We start from the raw sequence: 23,015 nt of genomic DNA, 5'->3' as shown, positions 1-23,015 counted from the left end.
TTTGACGCGCACAATATCTCGTTAAAAAGATCTATCCAAGAATTACAACTTTGGAAAGAGCAACATCGGTCCATCGACCCATGTTGCTCCCAGGTTTCCCAAAAAACGTCGTTTAGGGCCTCAAAATGGCTCCGGAAGTTTAGGACCCAAAAAACTGCTAAAAATAGTAAATTGTGCTACAATTAAGGAACCTGAAAAGCTGAAAGAAACAATGGTGGGGGTCCAAGTGAACTTGGCGGGTGGCCACCAATATCCACCTGGATCATTTATTGTCAAGAGATTTGCGGTGACCTCGATTCTGAATGTAGACAGCTACCTTCATGGCTTCTCCCCACAGAAACGTAGGTAGATACTGATCGTGTAACATTGCCTTTACACTTTCTTCAATGGATCTATTCTTTCTTTCTGCAACTCCATTTTGTTCGGGATTATATGGGACTATCAACTCCCTCTTAATCCCAGATTCCTTACAGAATGCTATAATCTCTTTGGATGTATATTCTCCTCCATTATCAGATCTTAGTATCTTGATTCTCCTTTCTGTAAGGTTCTCCACTTCAGCTTTGAATTCTTGAAATTTTGTAAATACTTCGTCCTTGGTTTTCATTAAGTAAACCCAGGTCTTTCTTGAATGATCATCTATAAATGTGACATAATATAGATGACCTCCAAGTGATTTAGGAGTCATAGGGCCACATACATCGGAGTGAATGAGATCCAAGATTTCTTTTGACCATGAAGCACTGCTTCCAAATGGTCTCTTGGTATTCTTACCCAATGCACATCCCTTACAGACACCTTCATGATCCTCCTTCAAATTAGGGATTCCATCTACTATGAAATTTAGAGTAGGAAGGATTTTGAAATGTTTATCTCCAAATCTTCGATGACAAAGTTCACATGGACTAATTTCAATGTGAACTAGGACTTGGGCCACAGGAGATATCAGTCTGTAGAGTCTTCCTCCTCGAATGCCAATAACTTTGGCTTGATCTATACTTGATTTTTTTCCCCAAAAAACAACTTTTCCATCAATAAAGGCTATTCTATCACCCTTATCTTCTAGACTTGAAATAGAAAGTAAATCTTGTGCAAACCTGGAACAAATAGAATATTGTTGAGATGAATGTTGCTTTTGTCTTCTAGCTTTATGGAGGTTGATCCAATACCTTTCACAAGATAGCTCTTGTTATCTCCAAGCTCCACCGAGTAAGCGGATTTTCCTTTTGATAAGGTCTTTAATCGATCGGAATGGCCAGTCATGTGCCTTGATGCACCACTATCAATTACCCAAATGTCTTCTTCTTGGAATGTGCCAGAGATAACCGAGAAGAGACCTTCATTTGTTTCAACTTTCTTCAATTGATACCTTCTTTGAAGTAAATAAGAAATTCCATGTTCCTTTATACCTTTCTTGAGATGTCTCATAAGATAGCTATTGATCCTCTCATACCAATTGATAAGCATGTTGATTCCACCATTTCTCTTGGTTTTCATATTGATACTACTTTTAAACATCAGTTAATTCATGATGAAGTGTTGGCTAATGGTGATTCTTTAGCAATGAGAGCAGGTAGTTTGGAAGTGATCGGAAGACAAGTGAGCAGTCTTCATTCTTGAAAATTAGGGGACAACTTTAGCAACACTTGAACCTGCAACTGCTCGAGGACAAGTGTTAATTTTAGATAACAATGGTATGTTCTATGATTTAGCACAATTTACTTCAATGTTTCTTATCAACCCAATGACAATTTCCAATTATCTTCAATAGCAATCACATTAACTTATGCACATTGACAGTAAATGCAGATAGAACATAAAAACATAAGCAAAAGACAAGCCAAGACAAGAGGACACAAGATGTGGCGGATGCCAGGGACAAACCCCAATGTGGGGAAACCCTTTGATCAAATCTTCTTATTATTCTTCAACAGTTCAGCAGAGAGAGAGTACAAATATAAATACAGGCCCAAACAATTCTGCCAAATCCACAGTCAATGCAGCCCTATCCAGAGAGTCAACGGTGGTCAAAGCTGCCCCAAAACGTCTTTAATCGGCTCGATCAACAGCAGAAGAATGTGGCGGTCAACAGCAGAAGAATGTGGCCTCCAAAGACGGTCAAAGTCAACCCAAAACAAGCTCGGTCAACCCAGTCAAAGTTTGTTGTAATTCTACGATCAAATCAAAAAGCCAACGTTGCAGTCAACAAGGTCAAACAGCCCCCAATCACCTCAAATTTCATGCAAAAGAATGCAGCCAGCAAAGATCGAAACTATGCCCCCAAAACAAAATTCAACGCAAGGTCAAACTACCCAAGTCAACGCTTGTCAATGCTGCCCTAATCTCTGAAATTTTCAGCCTCCAAAACCAGTCCAGAAATCTGCCTTCCTTCCACACGTGCGAAGAAGAGTGCCTCCAAGTTGTACGAACCAATCAAAAGAGGAGAGAGAAGATGATGTGATGAGATGAGTGATGTCCAAATGAGAGAAGGCTCACTTCCATTTATACAATTCATTGAGGGTGAGGAGACACATCCATTGGGCTTCATGAGCCTACATTTGATTGAGGACAACCTTGATAATTTGACCATGAGAAAGAATAAACTCAAAATTCCATTTCTGCTTGTCAGATTGAGATGATCTTTATATCAAAATTGTACTTGTCGGAAAGCGGAATCCAATGCAATAATCATCTCCATTATATGAGTTGTCCTAAGGTGGAAGTTGGCCCTAGTTGCCAATTTTAACACTCCCTCTCTCAACTAGGGAGAATTCCACCTGTCAATCCATCATCACGCCAACCTGTCATCCAATGCTTTAAAATTCAGCCAATTCGAAACGGAAACGGCCGAGTTGATCTGTTTCAATGCAAAAAAAATTGACTCGTTTGAAAAAACGGTACGGGAGGCTGAGTCATGGCTGACTTGGCCAAGTTATTGCATGACTCGGCCAAGTTAACCATGACTCGGCTGTTTTCGCAATAACTCGGCCGAGTCATTATCTGCAGCCCGTAACCCCAATAAAACTGCGATTTGTCATATTTTTTTTTAAATTTTCAAGTGTTTGCTGATTGGTGGGGACTCCAATGTGTTTTATGAATTAGTTAAATGCTATTTGGGGTCCATTTCCCCCTCCCAAACCCTATTTAACACACTCAAATGCTCTCATTCTCTCACAGCCATCTCATGCATTTGAGTGAGAACTTCATTTTGAGTTAGTGAGCAGTTCTTGAGTTTTTTTGTGGAGCAGCAATGAGGAGTCTTAGGCAAGCATTATAGCTAGAGTGAGGAGCTTCTTGGGCAGCCATTTGGAGCAGCATCGAGGAGTTGATTCTTGGAGCAAGCTTGAGGAGGCAGTTTGTGCCTAGTGGTATTTTTTTTCACCTCTACAAATCTGTTTTTGCTTATTAAATTTTAGGTGCATATCTAGAAAGCCTAGAGAGTGTTTTTTGTGAAAGAAATGAACATTGAATCAATGTTTTTTTTTTTTCATTTTCAGATTGTTTGCTTTCATTTCCTAGTCAAAAAATGGCACCTAGAGCGAGAGATCCTGCTTGGGCATATGCTGAAATGGTTGATAGTGAAATGCATTGCAAATTTTGCCATAGGAAAATTAAGGAAGGTCCTGGGGGCATTAATAGGCTGAAACAACACTTGGCGGGGATTAGAGGCCAAATTACTCCATGTGCCTCACCAGAAATTGGGGAGATTAGGAAGCAATTGTTAGCCAGCTTTGAGAAGTTTAAAGAAGATAAGACTAGGCAAAGAGAGTTAGAGGCTGAAATTGGGAGGAAGAGGGAGATACAAAAAATGATGGCTACCAACCCCCATTATGATTTTGAGGGTTCTTCCTCTATCCCTCATACTGATGCATCCAACCCTTTCCGATATGTTCCTCCCTCTTTTGGTTCTGTTCAAGATAAGGGAAAGGGTAGAATGAAAAAAGGTGATATGACTATCAAAAGTTATTTCACTCCCTCCTCTCCATCAGATGCACATGGTCCTCAAGCTAGTAAAATTCAAATGCAACCCACTTTAGATGACCATTGGAAGAAAGAATTGAGGGAGATTGCTTGTGAGTACATAGCTAGATTGTGGTATGATGCTGATATACCCTTCAATGCTTCTCGTTCACCATATTATGAGCCTATGTTTGATGCCATACATGCTGCTAAAAAAGGCTTCAAAGGCCCTACTATGCATGAGCTAAGGGGGTATCGTTTGCAGAAAGAAATTGACTCCATTAATGAGTATTTGAAAGATTTCAAGGACTCATGGGCAAGAACAAGATGTACCATCATGTCAGATGGATGGACTGATCAAAGAAACCGTACCATCATAAACTTTCTTGTCTTCTACCCACGGGGAACCATGTTTTTAAAATCAGTTGATGCATCTGATAAGGTAAAAGATGGGCAATTGTTGTTTCAGCTATTGAATCAGGTTGTTGAGGAGGAGGGGGTGGCTAATTTTGTTCAAGTCATCACAGATAATGCCTCTAACTATGTTCTTGTTGGTAAACTATTAGAGGAAAAACACGAAACCATCCTCTGGACCCCATGTGTTGCACATTGCATAGACCTCATGCTTGAGGATATTGGAAAAATAGATTAGGTCAAAAACGCTATAGATCATGCCAAAAGCATAACAAAATTTATCTACAATCATTCATTGATTTTGACCCTCATGAGGAAACACACTGGGGGCAAGGATATTATTAGGCCTACCATCACTATGGGGGGAGGTCAGAGGTGGAATGATTGATTGCATTGATCGCATGATCCCATTGGAGTCTGATCAGCTAGAGATACAACGACAGGTCACAATCTTCAGCAATGCCTTGGTACCTTTGGGAAGAACCTAGCAAAGATTCCAAGAGAAGCAGATGAGCCAAGTAAACAAAAGTTTCAATTTTCAAATTCTTAATAGTTTTACTTTTTTCTAAAGTTTGTTAAATCGTTTATAATTTGAAAGTTGGATATAATTTGTAATTTTGTTGAGTTAACTCATTACACTCCTATGTTTTTTGCAGCACAATGGTGGGAGGCCTTTGGTGGCCATTGTCCTGAATTGCAGAAGTTTGCAATTCGTATTTTGAGTCAAACTTGCAGTGCCACTGGGTGTGAGCGCAATTGGTCTGTCTTTGAGAGGATTCACACAAAGAGGAGAAACCATTTGGATCAAAAACAGTTAAATGATCCAGTCTATGTCCAATACAACCTCCGGCTCAGACAAAACCAATTGCTGAACAAAAGACCTGATTCAAATCCCATTATGTTGGAAGACATTGATCCAACATCAGATTGGGTAGTGGAGAGTCATCCAGCAGAGTTTGATCCTGATGAGGATCTTGATTTAGATTTAGATATTGAGGCATCCGTTGAACACGTTGTTCAGTTGAATGCAGATCCCGATCCACCAGCCTCAGTGTCACAGCCAGCAAGGACTCCAGTTGCAGGCGCTTCCTCTGCTCAGCGACGACAGAAGCGCAGCCGCATATCTACTATATCTCAGCTTGCATCTGCTGCAGTTGCACAACCTACTAGTGGTACCACTTCTACAGTTGCAGTCGGAGATGATGATGATGAGTAGCCATGGGGCCGCCAGTCTGACTCTGATGATGATCCAGAGATTGATCGACATGATCTTGGCTCCTCTGGCAGTAGCTACTAGCCAGTAGTACTAGAGTCTGGTCACAGTTTACTTTTGTTGTAGAGGCCATTTCTAGTCTCCTTGGTTATGTGTTTTTTGTTTTGACTCTTGAGTCTTTGATCATGTATGACAGTTGACTATGTATTGCCATTGGACAGTGCACTAAGTGCCATTTTGATATAATGGATTGGTTCATGAGCCTACTTTGATCATATGTTGTCTTCCATCTATATTATAATGTTGTGTTTGGAACTAGGTTGCACGAAACGGGGAAACGAGTACGAGTTTCCGAAACGGGAACCGATACGAAACGCAACCTCCCCAAATTTTGGAAACAGGGAAACACGAATATATATATATATATATATATATATGAGGACATTTAAGAAATATGTGCAATCATAAAGCATATATGATACATTCTAATTTATTACATTATGATAAAATTGTCAATTGTCAATGCATAAACTATAAGTCTCTAAATTTACATCACATTTACTCATGAATGATCACATAATGAAAATAGAAATATCCAAAATCAGCCCCGAGAAATTTCTAATTTCTTGTCTCATGCTTGGTTAGGAGTCTCCTCCTACATAGTCGAACGACCTTAGTGCTCTTGATTAAATACAAGTTTCATACTCTAAGTACCCTACATGCTCTTGATTATTGGGAGTCTCCCCTGCATAGAGGGCTTGGCTCTCTTGATTAAATACAAGTTCCATACCCTAGTACATGATAAAAGCCAATGGAAATGTTGCAATCCCCCCAATCCTGAAATCCTGAAAAACAGATAAGTCTGCTAGATTTTGAGTGAGATCTAAAATTCTACTTTCTCCATATGAAATCCAATGAGGGCGAAACCACTCTCAAACATCCTGAGTCATTTCATGGTAATGTTAAAAATTTAAGTAAAAGGATGAAAATGAAAAATAAAGGAGAATATCACTTTTACTTTAAGAATTTAACATTACCATGAACTGCATATCAACACTAGGGCAAAAGTTCACTTTTATAACTTTAGACAGGCATCTAGAAGCAACTAGAAGTCACTAGGATAACCTAAAAATAAATTAGAAAACAAATTAAAAAAAAATTAAAAAAAACACAAGTAAAAAGCTGAAACGTGAGTCGTACGGCCCTGAAATGCGTTTCAGGCCGTACTAGCCACGTTTCAGTTTCGTGAAACGTGGTAGTACGGCCTGAAACGCGTTTCAAGGCCGTACCATACGCATTTCAGCGTTTCGTACCTGTTTCCGTACGGAAACGCCCCCTTGTCCTACGTTTCCTGCAACATAGGTTTGGAAACATGAATGAAAAGCTTTAAAATTATGTTTAAAATCTTTAAAATTACGTTTTTTTATAAACAAACAAAAAAAATTAATGTATTTTTTACAACGACCGAGTCATTGAAATCGAGCCAACCGAGTCGATACTGAGTCAAAGTAGGAGTCGGAGTCGGAGTCGGAGTTTTAAAACATTGCTATCATCCTATACCATCCTGCCATCACTTCCTTGCTCTGTTGAACCATGAAGAAATAATGAAGAAGAAGTGATCTAGAGTGAGTCATAAGATCATACCACTCTCCACTAATAAAAGTCAGCCTTTGATCCCAAATCAAGTTGTTGAACACCATGCATCCTAGTCATAGGGAGTACGGCAGTACACGATGCATCCATCAGTAGTGCTATGGTCCCTAGATATCTTTTCCCAACTCATTGGCCAAATGAGAGGTACTTCCCATGAGTCCAGAACTCTGTGGGCAGGCTGTATGTCGGGCATCAGCAAGAGAAGGTGAACCACTCATCCTGCTCACATGCCATAGGAGAAGGTGAACCATTCATCCTATGCATATGTCAATCGTAGAGGAAGGTGAACCAGTCACCCTACATGCATGTGTCCAAGTAGGGGAAGGTGAACCACTCACCCTACACACATGTCAACCATAATGGGGTATCACAAGAGAAGGTGAACCACTCAACCTGTATCTAGCACACCACTAGGGGAAGGTGAACCACTCACCCTACACACATGTCAACCATAATGGAGTATCACAAGAGAAGGCGAACCACTCACCTTGTATCCAGCGCACCACAAGGGGAAGGTGAACCACTCACCCTATGGTCACTCATAGCTAGCTCCAAGAAGTACCCCAAGCCCCCAGGAGCTCCTAGAGCTTTGCGTCCAACTCATACAAGACCCTCATAGGAGGGTCGTTCCACAACTCCAAGTCTCTCTCAAAAGGTTAGGAATTTGAACTTCCCCAAAAGGCTTTGTGAGAATGTCTGAAACCTGCTCATCCGTCCTGATGTGTTGGAGCCTAATTGTTCCCTGTTCTACTATAATCCCAGATAAAGTGGTACCTGATATCAATGTGCTTGGAGCGATCATGGAACATGGGATTCTCTGATAGACGAATCCCACTCTAGTTGTCGCAGAAGATCATGGTGGTATCTAGCATGTGCTCAAATAGGTCATTGAAGAGCTTCCTCAACCAAACTGCTTCACAACAAGCCATACTCGCAACAATGTATTCGGCCCCGGTGGTCCTTAGTGCAACTGATTTCTGCTTCCTGCTCATCCAAGATATAGAAACAGCGCCCAGACATGCTTTTACAATCCACCACACTGCTAACCCAGCCAGCATCTGTATATCCATGTAGCCTCAAATTCCCAGCAGTGTATCTCAGTCCATAGTGGATTGTGCCTGGAGATATCTCAAGAGATTCTTGGCAGCAATCCAATGAATGTGATGAGGCTCAACCATATATTAACTCAACGTGTTCACAGCAAAGCATATGTCAGGAAGGGAGTTGACAAAAACATTAGGGCCCCCAAAAGTTGATGATACTCGGTAGGGTTCGCCAATCCGAACCCAGCAACGCTTCCACATAACTTCTTAAAGTTGAGTTCCATCGGAGTAGTCATGGACTTGCAGTGCACCATCCCACATCTCTCAAGTAGCTTCACAATGTATTTTCCTTGAAAAAGGAAAATCTCAATTGGATTTTTCCGGACTTCCAACTCTAGGAAATAATGCATCAATCCTAGGTCCTTCATCTCAAACTTGGAAGCCAACTCCCTCTTACATTGATGAATGAGAGGGTCATCACCTGTCAAAAAACGTTCATCCACATAAAGGACCAGAATGAGAGGTTTGTCATTTTCAACCTTGAAATATAGGTCTGGGTTAGCATCGCTTCTTGTAAATCCTAGCTTCATAAGATAGCTATTGATCCTCTCATACCAAGCCCTAGGGGCTTGCTTCAACCCATAGGAGGATTTCTTCACCCTGCATACATGTGTCTCACGATCTTGAACCTCGAACCCCTCGGGTTGTTCCACATACACTTCCTCCTTAAGTGAACCATGCAAGAAGGCAATCTTGACATCCATCTAGTGTAGGTTCCATCCTTGCGAGGCAGCAAGGGCTATGATCTGACGAATGGTGGTATATCGAGCAACCCGTGCAAATATCTCATCATAGTCTACTCTTCCCTTTTGAGAGAAGCATCGAGCTATAAATTTGGCCTTGAATTTCTCAGCACTCCCATCATCTCCATGTTTGATCTTCTAGAGCCATTTCACAGTGACCACTGACTTGTCCTTGGGTCTAGGAACCACATCCCAGACATCATTCTTCATGATCGACTCATACTCGTTCATCGCATCCTTCCAAACCTGTTGCTTCACAGCTTCTTTCAAATGTACAAGGCTCAAATTGTACAATGGTACTCATGGAAGCTAAGTACCCTTGGTACCTATTCGGCTTCTTGCTTTCATGAAATGTCCCCCTTGGTGCAATATGTTTCTCAGCATCTTCAAGAGTATCTTTGAACCACAAAGGCCTTTTCCTTGAAGTAGAGGGCTCACTAGGAGGTGGATCAATGGGATCCATTGGATCTTCAACATCAGGCATCGCTTCATCAGACGGAGGTTCATCCTGCTTTTCTGCATTAGCATCATCATTGTCCTTCCTAGGGATAGGAAGATCTTGGATCTTTCTAAGAGCAGAATCTTCATCGAAAGTGACATCATGACTTAATTCCACTTCCCTTTGACCAGGCACATAGATTCTATATGCCTTCGAAATTTCACTGTAGCCTACAAACGTTCCTTTCTTCCAAAATGAATCTAGTTTGTTTCTTTTCTCTTTTGGCACATGAAAATATACAGGACGACCAAAAATTCTAAAATGAGAAACACCAAGTTTCTTACCAGTGAATACTTCTTCGAGTGTCTTAAAGTCCAAAGCTTGATGTGGCATCGGTTTTGGACATACACAGCGGTGTTGGCAGCTTCTTCCCATAAGAAATTCGGAAGACCTTGATCATGAAGCATAGCACAGGTGGCTTCTATGATAGTACGATTCTTCCCTTCGGCAACATCATTTTGTTCAGGGGTATATGCAGTGGTGGTCTCCCTCTTAATGCCAACTTCTCTACGATAGTGTTTGAATTCATTTGACTCATACTCGGTCCCATTATCAGTGCTCAATATTTTGATCCTCTTCCCTATTTTATTCTCGACCAAGGCTTTGAAGGAGCGGAACCATTTGATAACTTCTTCTTTAAGAAATAGATCCATGTTTTGCGAGAGAAGTCATCCACAAAAATAGTTGTTAGTTTAGGTATGTTCTATGCTTAGAGCAATTTATTTCAATTTTCACAGTTAGCTCAATATCTTTTCCAGATTAGCAATCACATCAACATTAAAGTAAACTGTAGATAGAACATAAACATAAATCGCAGAAGACAAGCCAAGACAAGAGGACACAAGATGTGGCGCTCGCCAGGGACAAACCCCAATGTGGAGAAACCTTTGATCAATTCTTCTTATATGTTCTTCAATAGTTTAGCAGAGAGAGAGAGAGATAGTACGTTTACAACAGAAGTCAACACTTTGACTTATCTAGATAAGAGCATAGATCATCTCTAAGAAGATGATACATGAGATCAGTTGAAGACATGCTGCCTCAACTGATTCTCCAAGGTGACTCCTTCACTTATCGTTGTGCTGCATTTCGTCATCACGCTGCACCTCATCATGCTGCACCATGTTGCACCCATCATCATTATGCTGCATCTCATCATGCTTCATTAATCATGACTATACCCATCACTGTACTGCATTATGTGCCATTGCTGCACCATGTTGCCATACTAACCTATGTGTTGGTTGCACCTTGCTTTCTTGTTGTCCCTAACATGCTTGTTGTCCCTAACATGCTTGTTGTCCCTAGCATGCTTGTTGTTGCATGCTAGTTGTCCCTTGCATGCTAGCTGTACCAATACATCCTTGTCCTTTGCATGCTGCTCTCCTTCGGAGACAGATGCTCCGGCTAAAACCCCGGATAAACACTCTGACAGTTCCAGTTGTTCCCGGCAGTTCCGACATCTGCCCTCTGCTTCAGCTTTCCCGACAGTTCCGACTGTTCCTGGCAATTCCAGCTTCTGCCCTCTGCGTCAGCTTTCCCGGCTGTTCCTGGCAGTTCTGGCTTCTGCCCTCTGCGTCAGCTTTCCCGGCTGTTCCAGCAGTTCCCGACAATTCCAGCTGTTCCCGGCAGTTCCGGCTTCTGCCCTCTGCTTCAGCGTCCCAGTTGTTCCAGCAGTTTCGACTTCTGCCCTCTGCATCAGCTTTCCCAGCAATTCCGGCAGTTCTAGCTTTTGCCCTCTGTGTTAACTTTCCTGGCTCTTCCGGCAGTTCCGATTGTTCCCAGCAATTCCCGGTTGTTCCCAGCGGTTCCAGCTTCTGCCCTCTGCGTCAGCTTTCCCAACAGTTCCGACTTCTGCCCTCTGCATCAACTTTCCCATCTGTTCTGGCAGTTCCAGTTGTTCCCGGCAGTTCCGACTTCTGCCCTCTGCGTCAGCTTTCCCGACAGTTCCGACTTCTGCCCTCTAGATTAGGGTAGTGTTATCCCTTAGGATCTCTCCTCTTACTAAAACTCAAAGACAAGTAGAGAGGAAGAGATCCCAAGTGTGTTGAAATGACTTGAAGGCCACCTCTATTTATACTAAAACGTTGAGCACAAGTGGGGTTTATTTGGTTGTTGGTCGACCTTGACGAATTGTCCCATAACACAAATAAATTCATATCTCCATGAATACTTATCGGAATCGGATGATCTTTAGATCAATCCTACACCTCTCGGTGAGAGGGATCCAAGAAAAATATCAGCGTCCATTAATAAAATGACCCACATGGAGTTTGGCCCTACTTGCCAATTTTAACACTCCCTATCAACTAGGGAGAACTCCATCCGCTGATCCACATGTCCGGCTATATTATCTCTGCCATGAGTGCCCTGTACTGCTGGGCTCTGCTCTGCTGAGCTCTGCTTTGCTTTGATCTATTGAGCTCTGCTCAATTCTGCTCTGCTCTGTTGAACGATGAAGAAGAAGAATTGATCGAGAATGTCTCATACCATTCTTTACTGACCCGAAGTCAATTTCATCTTAAGAGAGTGTGTCATATCAGTCTTACTGCCCTGAAGTCAGATTTATTGATCCCAAATCAATATCACAAGAGAGTGTCTCAAACCACTCATACTAATCCTAGATCAGTTTCATTGATCTCAGATCAATGGAGGTCATCCTAGCATAGGGAGTACGGTAGATACAACGATGCGTCCATCGATAGTACTACTATGGTCCCTAACCCCATTTCCCTGCTCATTGATCACATGAGATGTACTTCCCATGAGTCCCAGACTGCATCGGTAGGATACCTCGACATGAGAACTAATCATCTTGTCCACAGGAGAACGAATCATCCTGTCCCATAGTTGCCACAGGAGAACTAATCATCCCATCCCACAGTTGCCATGGGAGAACTAATCATCCCGGCCCACAGGATAACTAATCATCGTGTTCCACAGTTGCCATGGGAGAACTAATCATCCCAGCCCACAGGAGAACTAATCATCCTGTTCCACAGTTGCCATGGGAGAACTAATCATCCCAGCCCACAGGAGAACTAATCATCCTGTTCCACAGTCGCCACAGGGTATCATAGGGGAAGGTTGAACCTGTCACCCTGTACATAGTGCACCACCAGGGGAGGGTAAATTTCTCTGTGGTTGTATGTCGCTCTAAGAAGTACCCTTCGCCCCCTGGAGCTCCCAGAGCTCAATGTGTGCATCATACATGACCCTCATAAGAGGGTCTCTGAACGACACCAAGTCGTTCTCGGAAAGTCAAGAATTTAACCTTTCCCCGGGGCTTTGACAAAATGTCTGTGACTTGTACATCAGTCTCAATGTGATGGAGCCTCCTCGCTCATTAACTTACCATATCCCAGATAAGGCAGTATCTGATGTCTATTTGCTGCAGCAATCATTGAATACAGGATTCCTCAATAATCTGATCCCCCCTCTGGTTGTCACAGAGAATCACAGTGGTATTCATCATGTGTACAAACAGCTCACTGAAGAGCTTCCGCAACTAGGCAGCTTCACACGAGATCATACTCGTAGCTATGTATTCGGTCTCGGCGGTGCTTATAGCAACTGACTTCTGCTTCCTGATCATCCATGATATCGAAGCAGAATCCAAAGAGAGCCAGCACTGAGAAGCGCTCTAGTGATCCTCCACACTGCTTGCCCAGTCAGCATTCAAATAATCATGCAGTTTCATATTTCCGGCAGTGTATCTCAATCCATGAGAGATTGTGCCCCGAAGATATCTCAAAAGATTCTTGGCACCAATCTAGTGAGGCTCAACCAAATATGAGCTCACCATGCTGACTACAAAACATATATCCGGACGAAAGTTCACCAAGAACATCAATGCAAATGATTTTATGAAACTCAGAGGCATTTCCCAAATCTATTCCAACATCATCACCATATAACTTCTGAAAGTTAAGATCCTCGAGGTAGTCACGGGCTTGTAGTTTACCATTCCACATCTGGAATACAACTCCCTCTTACTTCTGCAAGTGAGAGGGTCTGCACCTGTTTGAAATAGGTCGTCCTCAGAAGGTGCTAGTATGAGAGGTTTATCATCCACAACCTTCAAACAATGGTTTGGATCGGCTTCACTCTTAGTGAATCTCAGCTTCATCTGACAGCCATCAATGCTCTCATACTATGCTCGGGGTGTTTTGCTTCAAGCCACAAAGGGATTTCTTCCACCTATATATCTGAGATTCTTGATCATGAATCTCAAACTCCTCGAGTTGTTCCAAACTTGTGGACCTGCTACATGAGGGGAATGGTCCCCTTGTAGGACTTTCCTTCAGTACATCTCAGATATGTACCTTCATGCTCTTCTTGAATTCAAGCATCCCTGTCATCATCTGACTCACATCGAGTAGGGCCCCATAAGTAGACCTCTGGTGTTATAGATGAGATATGTCAATTGACATGATCCCCAATGGACCATCCTACAACTTGGTACAAATTGCCAACCCTGAACCCAAAAACATCTTTGAAAATTATATTTTCAAACATGTACCTTTCCATCGATGAGTGCCACCCTATAACCTTTGATTTCCATTGCCAAAATGGACACCAAGTTCTTCTTGCGATCAGGTACATAAAAGAGATTTTGTAAATGAATCGAGTTACCCTCATTCAATTGAGGGGTAACATTCCCTACACCCTTTCTGGGATAGGTGGCATCGGCTCCAAGTATAATCCCACGATTGTTTCCATCTCTACCAAATTAAAAAGTGCATCCTTCTATCTAATGAAGTGCCATAAAGCACTACAATCAATAAGCCAGATTCCCAAAGAATCTGAAGGAGAGGACCAATACAAGATAACGCTTCTCTATCTTATCAAAAACAACATTTGATTCTTCATACGTGGGGTTCCTTGCTTTCTTTGAAGAGTCGGCCATTTCCTTGATGACTTGCATTACCTGTCATTCCTTTGATCATTGAAGATGTCCCTGGAATGATTATTATCTTCATCAAGAGATGTGTCTCTGCCATTCGAACACTCCTTCGCATAATGGTCGAACTTATTACAACCAAGGCATTTGCCTTTCCTTCCACCCTTAGATCCGGACTTCCCAATGAAGTGATCTTTAGGTAGGCCATCAGAAACTTCCGCTGCGCCATTCTCATAATATTCTCTGCTTCGACTTCACCCTCGGTGAATTGAAGAGGGATGACAAATCCACTGATCATTTTGTCCTTTCCCAACTGTCTTCGGTGATTGCTCTTTCACTCTTGCTTGGGCATTGTCTTCACCTCAGCTATGATACCATGTTAGTTTAGGTATGTTCTATGCTTAGATTTCAATTTTCACAGTTAGCTCAATATCTTTTCCAGATTAACAATCACATCAGCATTAAAGTAAACTTCATATAGAACATAAACATAAATCGCAGAAGACAAGCCAAGACGAGGACACAAGATGTGGCGCTAGCCAGGGACAAACCCCAATGTGGGGAAACCCTTGATTAATTCTTCTTATATGTTCTTCAACAGTTCAGCAGAGAGAGAGAGAGATAGTACATTTACAACAGAAGTCAACACTTTGACTTATCTAGATAAGAGCATAGATCATCTCTAAGAAGATGATAAATGAAATTAGTGGAAGACATGCTGCTTCCACTGATTCTCCAAGATGACTCCTTCACCTATCGTTGTGCTGCATTTCGTCATCATTCCGCACCTCACCGTGCTACACCCATCATCACTATGCTGCATCTCATCATACTTCGTTAATCATGACTGTACCCATCACTATACTGCATTATGTGCCATTGTTGCACCATGTTGCCATACTGACCTATTTGTTGGTTGCACCTTGCTTGCTTGTTGTCCCTTGCTTTCTTGTTGTCCCTAGCATGCTTGTTGTCCTTAGCATGCTTGTTGTCCCTAGCATGCTTGTTGTTGCATGCTAGTTGTACCAATACATGCTTGTCCCTTGCATGCTGCTCTCCTTTGGAGACAAATGCTTCGGCTGAAACCCCGGATAAACACTCCAACAGTTTCGGCTATTCCCCGCAATTCTGGCTTCTGCCCTCTGCGTCAGCTTTCCCAACAGTTCCGGCTTCTGCCCTCTGCGTCAACTTTCCCAACAGTTTCGGCTTCTGCCCTCAGCGTCAGCTTTCCCGGTTGTTCTAGCAGTTCCCGACAGTTTCGGCTGCTCTCGGCAGTTCCGGCTTCTACCCTCTGCGTCAGCTTTCCGGCAATTCCGACTTCTGCCCTCTGCGTCAGCTTTCCCAGCAGTTCCAACAATTCCGACTTCTGCCCTCTGCGTCAGCTTTCCTAGCAGTTCCAGCAATTCTGGTTGTTCCCGGCAATTCCAACTTCTGCCCTCCGCATCAGCTTTCCCGGCAATTCCGACTTCTGCCCTCTACGTCAGCTTTCCCAACAGTTCCGACTTTTGCCCTCCACATCAGCTTTCTCGACTATTCCGGCAGTTCCGGTTATTCCCGACAATTTCGGCTTCTGCCCTCTACGTTAGCTTTCCCGACAGTTCCAGCTTTTGCCCTCTAGATTAGGGCAGCGTTATCCCTTAGGATCTCTCCTCCTACTAAAACCCAAAAACAAGTAGAGAGGAAGAGATCCCAAGTGTGTTGAAATGACTTGAAGGCCACCTCTATTTATACTAAAACGTTGAACACAAGGGGGGTTTATTTGGTTGTTGGCCAACCTTGACGAATTGTCCCATAACACAAATAAATTCATATCTCCATGAATACTTATCGGAATCGGATGATCTTTAGATCAATCCTACACCTCTCGATGAGAGGGATCCAAAAAAAATCAGCTTCCATTAATAAGATGACCTACAGGTAGTTTGGCCCTAGTTGCCAATTTTAACAATAGCATAGTACAAAAATCCACCTAAAGATGTCACAGGCAACATACCCGATAGGTCAGAATGGATCAATTGAAAAATATTAGTGGTTTGAGTCTCACTTGAGGGGAATGGTCCCCTTGTATGTTTTCCATCTTCACATCCCTAACAAACACCTTCATGAGTTAAGTTGAATTTGGACATCCTTGTGACCATCTTCCTTACATCGAGTAAGGCTTTAAAATGAAGGTGAGCAAATCTTCGGTGCCATAATTTGAATTGAAGAGAAGTATCACAATTCATTGCTCCAATGGACTTCCTCTAATCTGATAGAGACCTTCAACCCTGAATCCAAGAGTGAATGCATCTCTTGGGTTCCTTTGCCAAACACGAACCTTCCCATCAATGAATCTCACCTTAAAACCTTTGTTTTCCATCGTAGAAATAGAAACGAAGTTCTTTTTCAGATCAGGTACATATAACACTTCTTGCAAATGAAGAGTTTGACCTTGATTTAAGTGAAGAGTAACAGTGCCAATTCCTTTCACAAGATAAGTGGCATTATCCCCAAGTATAATCTCCATATGCGTCTTCTTTTCAACCAAGCTAGAGAGGGCTTCCTTGTACCCAGTGAAGTGTCTTGAGGCACCACTATCAATCAACCAATGGTCCAATGTATCTGAAGGACCGGCGGTGGAGAGGGCATAAATAAGATAAAATTATTTTTGTTTTACAACATTAACTTCATCATACCTAGAGTTTCTTGACTTCTTGGGAGGACGACCACTTCCATTTCGAGCAGGGGGAGCAATCCTCTTTCCTTTGTTATTGAATTTGTTGTTCCTTTGATTACCATTGCCCTTGAAGTTGTTGTTATTATTGTCATCATCTCTTGGAGTATCCTTCTTGAGAGGACACTCTCTAGCGAAGTGGCCAAACCTATTACAATTGAAGCACCTTCATTTTCTTCCTTCTTTGAATCTCAACTTGGACCCTTGTGTTTGATTCCTTGGACTGGCATTGTTCCTTCTCTTAGAATGAGTGGAGAAGGCAGTAGGATTGTTTCCAGTAGAGGGCTTGTCTCTTTCTTGAGTGCATCTGGCCAATAGTTCATCAAATCTTGGAATCCTATCATTGTTGAGAATGGTAGTGTTGAACACATCCCAATCTCTTGTAAGGCCCCCAAGTGCAATAAGAGAGAGCTCCCACTCACCAATGACTTCACCAATAGATCGGAGATCATTCTTGATCTCAGTAATCCTCATGAAATAGGATTGGATGGATTCTCCTCTAACCATCTTGATATATTTCAACTTGTTCTTGAGAAAGAGAATTTGATTTGCATTGTTTACTTTGAACATCCCAACCAACTTTTCATACATCTCCTTAGATGTTTCCAAATCAGAAATATAGGCAACCAAAAGCTTATGAATAAAATCAACAATAATCTTCTTAGCTTTAATCTCACCTTTTTTGTACTTGGTTTGTGCAGCAACGAATGCAATTGAAGGAGGCATTGTTATCCTTCCTTTGACATAGTCCATGGCATCATTCTCTTCCAAAGTCAAATCCAAAGTCATCTTCCATGCATGATAGTCGGATTTGTCCTTAAGCTTGTCCTCATATTTGAAGAAAGATGTAGTCATCATTGGGGCTAGCTCTGAGTCCTTGTCCACCAGCTTCCCATAGTGATTGCTTTGCTTCACTCTTGCTTGGGCTTTGTCTTCACCTAAGCTCTGATACCATGTCAATTTTAGATAACAATGGTATGTTCTATGCTTTAGCACAGTTGACTTCAATGTTTATTATCAGCGCAATGACAATTTCCAATTATCTTTAGTAGCAATCACATTAACTTATGCACATTGACAGTAAATGTAGATAGAACATAAAAACATAAGCAGAAGACAAGCCAAGACAAGAGGACACAACATGTGGCGGATGCCAGGGACAAACCCCAATGTGGGGAAACTCTTTTATCAAATCTTCTTATTATTCTTCAATAGTTCAGTAGAGAGAGAGAGTACAAATATCAAAAATACATGCCCAAACAGTTATGCCAAATCAACAGTCAATGCAGCCCTAACCAAAAAGTCAATGGTGATCAAAGCTGCCCCACAATGTCCTTCATCAGCGCGGTCAACAGCGTAAGAATGCGGCCTCCAAAGAGGGTCAAAATCAACCCAAAACAAGTTCAGTCAACCCAGTCAAAGTCTATTGTAATTATGCAGTGGAATCAGAAAGTCAACACTGCAGCCAACATGGTCAAATTGTCCCCAACCACCCCAAATTTCATGTGAAAGAATGCAGTCTGCAAAGATTGAAATTCTGCCCCCAAAACAGAAGTCAACGCAAGGTCAAACTGCCCAAGTCAACGTTGGTCAACGCTGCCCTAATCTCTGAAATTTTCGGCCTCCAAAACCAATCTAGAAATCTGCCTTCTTTCCACACGTGCGAAGAAGACAGCCTCCAAGTTGTATGAACCAATCAAGAGAGGAGAGAGAAAATCATGTGATGAGATGAGTGATGTCCAAATGAGAGAAGAGTCACTCCTGTTTATACAATTCGTTGAGGGTGAGGAAACACATCCATTGGGCTTTATGAGCCTACATTTGACTAAGGCCGACCTTGATAATTTGACCATGAGAAAGAATAAATTCAAAATTCCATTTCTGCTTGTCATAAAGAGATGATCTTTATATCAAAATTGTATCTCTTAGATAGAGGAATCCAATCCAATAATCAACTCCATCATATGAGTTGTCATAAGGTGGAAGTTGGCCCTAGTTTCCAATTTTAACAAGCAATGTAGGGAAAGGGGGATGGTAATATCTCTTTCAAATTAATTGACATAAGGAGGACGCAATAGCCTATCCAACCCCGTAGGCTATACAAAATAGCCTATCCAACCCCGTAGGCTATAGTCTTTGATAAAGGGGGAAACCCATTATCCAATCTTTTGGGGCAACATCGGGAAATTTGAGGTAGCTAGGGCAAAGATATCTGAATTGGGAGCTACACTTGTAACCCCTCACATTAGATTAAGGAAGAGAGAGACCCATTAGGAATCTAGAAATAAAGAAGAGATGGAATCATTTTCTCATCATTAAATTGGATTGAGATATCTCTGTTTTCTTGAGTTGAGGCTCTGAGGGTTTTAAGACCCCTTCTTCTAGATTAGTTTCGTTGGAGGTGATCCCACCCTAGCTAATCCCCTTTCTTTGATTAGTTTTGGTGGTGAGAGATTCCACCCTAGCTAATCTCCTCTCTTTTCTCACTTTTGTTGCAGCCTATGTCTTCTTGAGTCATTTCTTTTCCGGTTTGGCAAGCAAAGAGAGATTTCCTTGTGGTTTTTCTTGATCTACAAGCACTAGAGCAGCAGAGGTCTTTCCTATGGTTTGCCTGGTCTGATTTCTGAGGCAGCAAGACTTTCTCTGTGGATTCATGTGGTTCATCCAACCTCCGAACGATTGACTGAGAGAAATTAAGGCAGTGGGAGGTCTCCTCTGAAGCAAAAGTAGGGCAGCGAGATGTTTGAGGGTTCTGTCAGGAGGCTGCAGCCACAGGGCTGACGTATAGCCACAGGCTGGAGCTCTAATGACATGCGGCCAGCAAGATAGTGATTCGTAGCAGACGGAAAGGGCAATCTAAATCAAAGTCTGTTACAAGCTTACCTGAAGCACATCACTGGAACAGCAAGGTCCCAGTTGGCAACTGCAGGGGTGACTGGAAGTCTTACAGTCCAATAAATAGTAAGTTGCTAGTAATCGGAGAACTGGAGTTAATTGTGTAGTGTTTCATGCTATCAGGACTGTCCTCAGCATCGCACAGCCATAGGATGAACTCATAAAACAGCTGGAATTGTATTAGTGAATCATAGTATTGCTACTGTTAAGAGAACTGCCATTGTTATAGACTCAGAACTGTTGACCAGAATTAGTTGTTAAACTGAACTGTTATGAGTTATTGATTGTGTTGTGGAATCTACTGTTCAAGCATATTGCCGTATATTACCTCTGCCTGGATGTTGAAAGGGATTCTTTGAACAGGCAATACAACTTACCTTGCAAATAAACCCTAAGGTCAAAATCCCCTTGGGACATTACACTAAGTTATAAATTCCTGGTATATCTAGCTTGTGGACTGTTGGATATACTCTTGGTGTTATAGTGGTAGCCACTAGGTTTGATCTTGGGCCTCACCCAGATTACTCCAAGAAGTTACCAATTCACCATGGTTAAAAAAAAAAATTATTGTTATAGTTGATAAATAAATAAACAAGGGAGCATTAGCTACGCTGTATCTAACAACATATAATATATTCTATTCATCTCTATGTAATTTGTTTACTGTTTAAATTTTCAATTTTTCTGGCATGTAGAAATCGTTGCATCAACTAAATGGATTTTGTTCATTTTTATTCGATCGAGTTGATGTGTATCTATTGGTCTACGAGTGTAACAAAGCCTAGACTCACCAATTTTCTGTATTTCTTTATCATTGGTAAAATTAATAACTATAATCATTACAGAGGTCTTCTATCTAGGTTTCTGTGAGTATTTTCTGCAGAATCCTCAGTAATGGTTGTAGTTTATGTGTAATCAATCGAAGTTAATTAAGCTTGTAAAGTTAATAATTAGACTTTTGCCCCCTATCTAATGGAGTTAAGAGCAAATGATGTATAAGATGTAAATTTTTACTTTTCAGGTAGGGTGAGAACTACGATTAAGTCTTTTGCTTGTTGATTTGGGGTTTGTCAAGGCCTTTGCTCTGGGTAAGTGTATTATAAGCCTGTTAATCGAAGCAGATGTTTCGCTCAAGGGCATAAACACAGGCAAAAAGCGTAGGGCGCTAGAAGCAAATAGTTTCCGGGTTCAATACAAGCTTTAAGGTCCATAATAAACTTGAGGCTCGTTTTTAAACGTGTGTGTATGTAGACTTTCCAAATTCACTTTCATTTTCTTATCTCAAGAATCATGCCAAATGATCGAGCCACATTGGTAACCTATGCCAGAAAAGCATTATTCGTTGTAAATTTCTAAGCTGTGATAGAAACATCGAGATACCCTTTCACCAGTTACTTAGAGAGCTGAGGTTTTGGCAAATAAACGGTGGCTACCAACCACGGATCATGACTACAAATACTAAACCCTAAATGCTGAGTAAAGCCCAGATAATGTGAATAAATTTCTTAAGGGAAGAAAAATGTACCGATCGAAAAGCAGCTCTTTGCTCCATCCGTTTGCGATGATTTCTTCCCCGGACGCTGCCCTCGTTTGGCCGACTGTGTGGTATGGGCTCACCGGGAGTGTACTGAATCCAGTAGTATGGACCTGCATCATTCAATTCCACCCCAACAACAGAGACCCCGATTTTTTTAATGCCTCTTGCAAAGGGCCCATAATATATTACACTATATCCACGACAATCGAACAAGTAATCTCGTTGGCCACGGAAGCGCCAAATGAATACGATAAATACATGATTGAACCCACGGCAATGGGTGACCGGAACTCTCACCTTTCGGTCTCAGGTAGGCTCGTTTATTGCGCTTCTTCATGCATGGCCTCCGCTTGGGCAGACGCTCATCTCCCAGGCTATGGAACCCCTCGTTCTTCACATTCCATGGCGCGCAACGACCAAGGATCGATTCCCTCGGGAACCTGTTTTTTACTAGCTCTAGGGATATGGGGGGAAGAACATTGGGCTTTCGCGATGAAATGCAATTGACCTGAGACCAGGTTCCTACAAATCGGTCAAATGAAGGCCTGCAAATCGGACTCGATGCAAAGGAGATTTGTGAGAAAATAGATGAAGATTGTAACGGGGAGGAGTTGATGCCCGCGCGTGCCAGCAACTTTTGCACTGCTTTTCCCGCTGCCATTACGGCCTCTGGAAGATTATCAGAGAATAGCAAATCGCTATGCCTAATTAGTTACCACGTTCGAATTCGAGCTGCCATTTCAGACTGTACATAATTATCACGAGAATAGCAGATCATGTATTGTAAGTTACCAAGTTCGACTGTGAATACACTTCAATAAGAAAAACAAACAAAATTTAAATTGGATCTTGTGTAAAAAAATATAGACTCCAAACTTTTTGGAGCATACCGCTTAATGCAAATTCCTGAATTTCCCTGGTTAAATATTACTGGGAGGGTTTTCTTGTTAAACAGTACTATGGGTGAGACACGTTTAACTTCAACTTAGATTACTTGCAAGGAAAGTAGGTGTTGAAAAAAAATAACGATGAACAATTTAAATGATTAAAACTAAATTTCAAAGGGGTTGAATTTAGTTATCGGAAGTGGTGTGTTTTTCATTATTAGGTGAGGTTTATCATAAGGTTTTAGCATGAAGTGTTGGGGCTACAATGGTGGTTGAATGGTGGGTTATATCTAAGAGATTATATTAAATGATTTTATGATTTGTATGAGTGAATTAGAGTTTTTTTAATTTTAAAGTTAAATTTTAGTAGTATAATTGGTTTTTAGTGGTTTTGTTTTATACACAATTAGTTTGAAACTTCACAATAATTTGAAGGGAGAAACTTAAAATTTAGCCACGTTAAAGGTTGGTGTGGTTCAGGCTTAATGCAACCGT

At 41.7% G+C, this 23,015-nt stretch overlaps 1 protein-coding gene across 1 annotated transcript in view; it reads right to left on the bottom strand.

Annotated features, from left to right (window-relative positions):
- Nucleotides 1-22,522, bottom strand: part of LOC149163059 (uncharacterized) — a 50,751-nt gene extending 28,229 nt beyond the window's left edge. Inside the window, exons 1-2 of the mRNA XM_089437509.1 lie at nucleotides 21,931-22,522; nucleotides 21,622-21,743 (exon numbers count right to left, since the gene is read on the bottom strand). Coding sequence (XP_089293635.1) covers nucleotides 21,622-21,743; nucleotides 21,931-22,294 — 486 coding nt within the window. The 5' untranslated portion in view covers nucleotides 22,295-22,522. The remainder of the gene's footprint in view (nucleotides 1-21,621; nucleotides 21,744-21,930) is intronic.
- Nucleotides 22,523-23,015: the final 493 nt, after the last annotated feature.

The sequence above is a fragment of the Pinus tabuliformis genome, chromosome 5_2, assembly GCF_031772625.1.
Source record: "Pinus tabuliformis cultivar Carrire ecotype Pingquan chromosome 5_2, CPIR1, whole genome shotgun sequence".
Classification (NCBI taxonomy): Eukaryota; Viridiplantae; Streptophyta; class Pinopsida; order Pinales; family Pinaceae; genus Pinus; species Pinus tabuliformis.
Note: the sequence above shows the minus strand (reverse complement) of the source record. Positions and strands in the feature narration are given on the sequence as shown.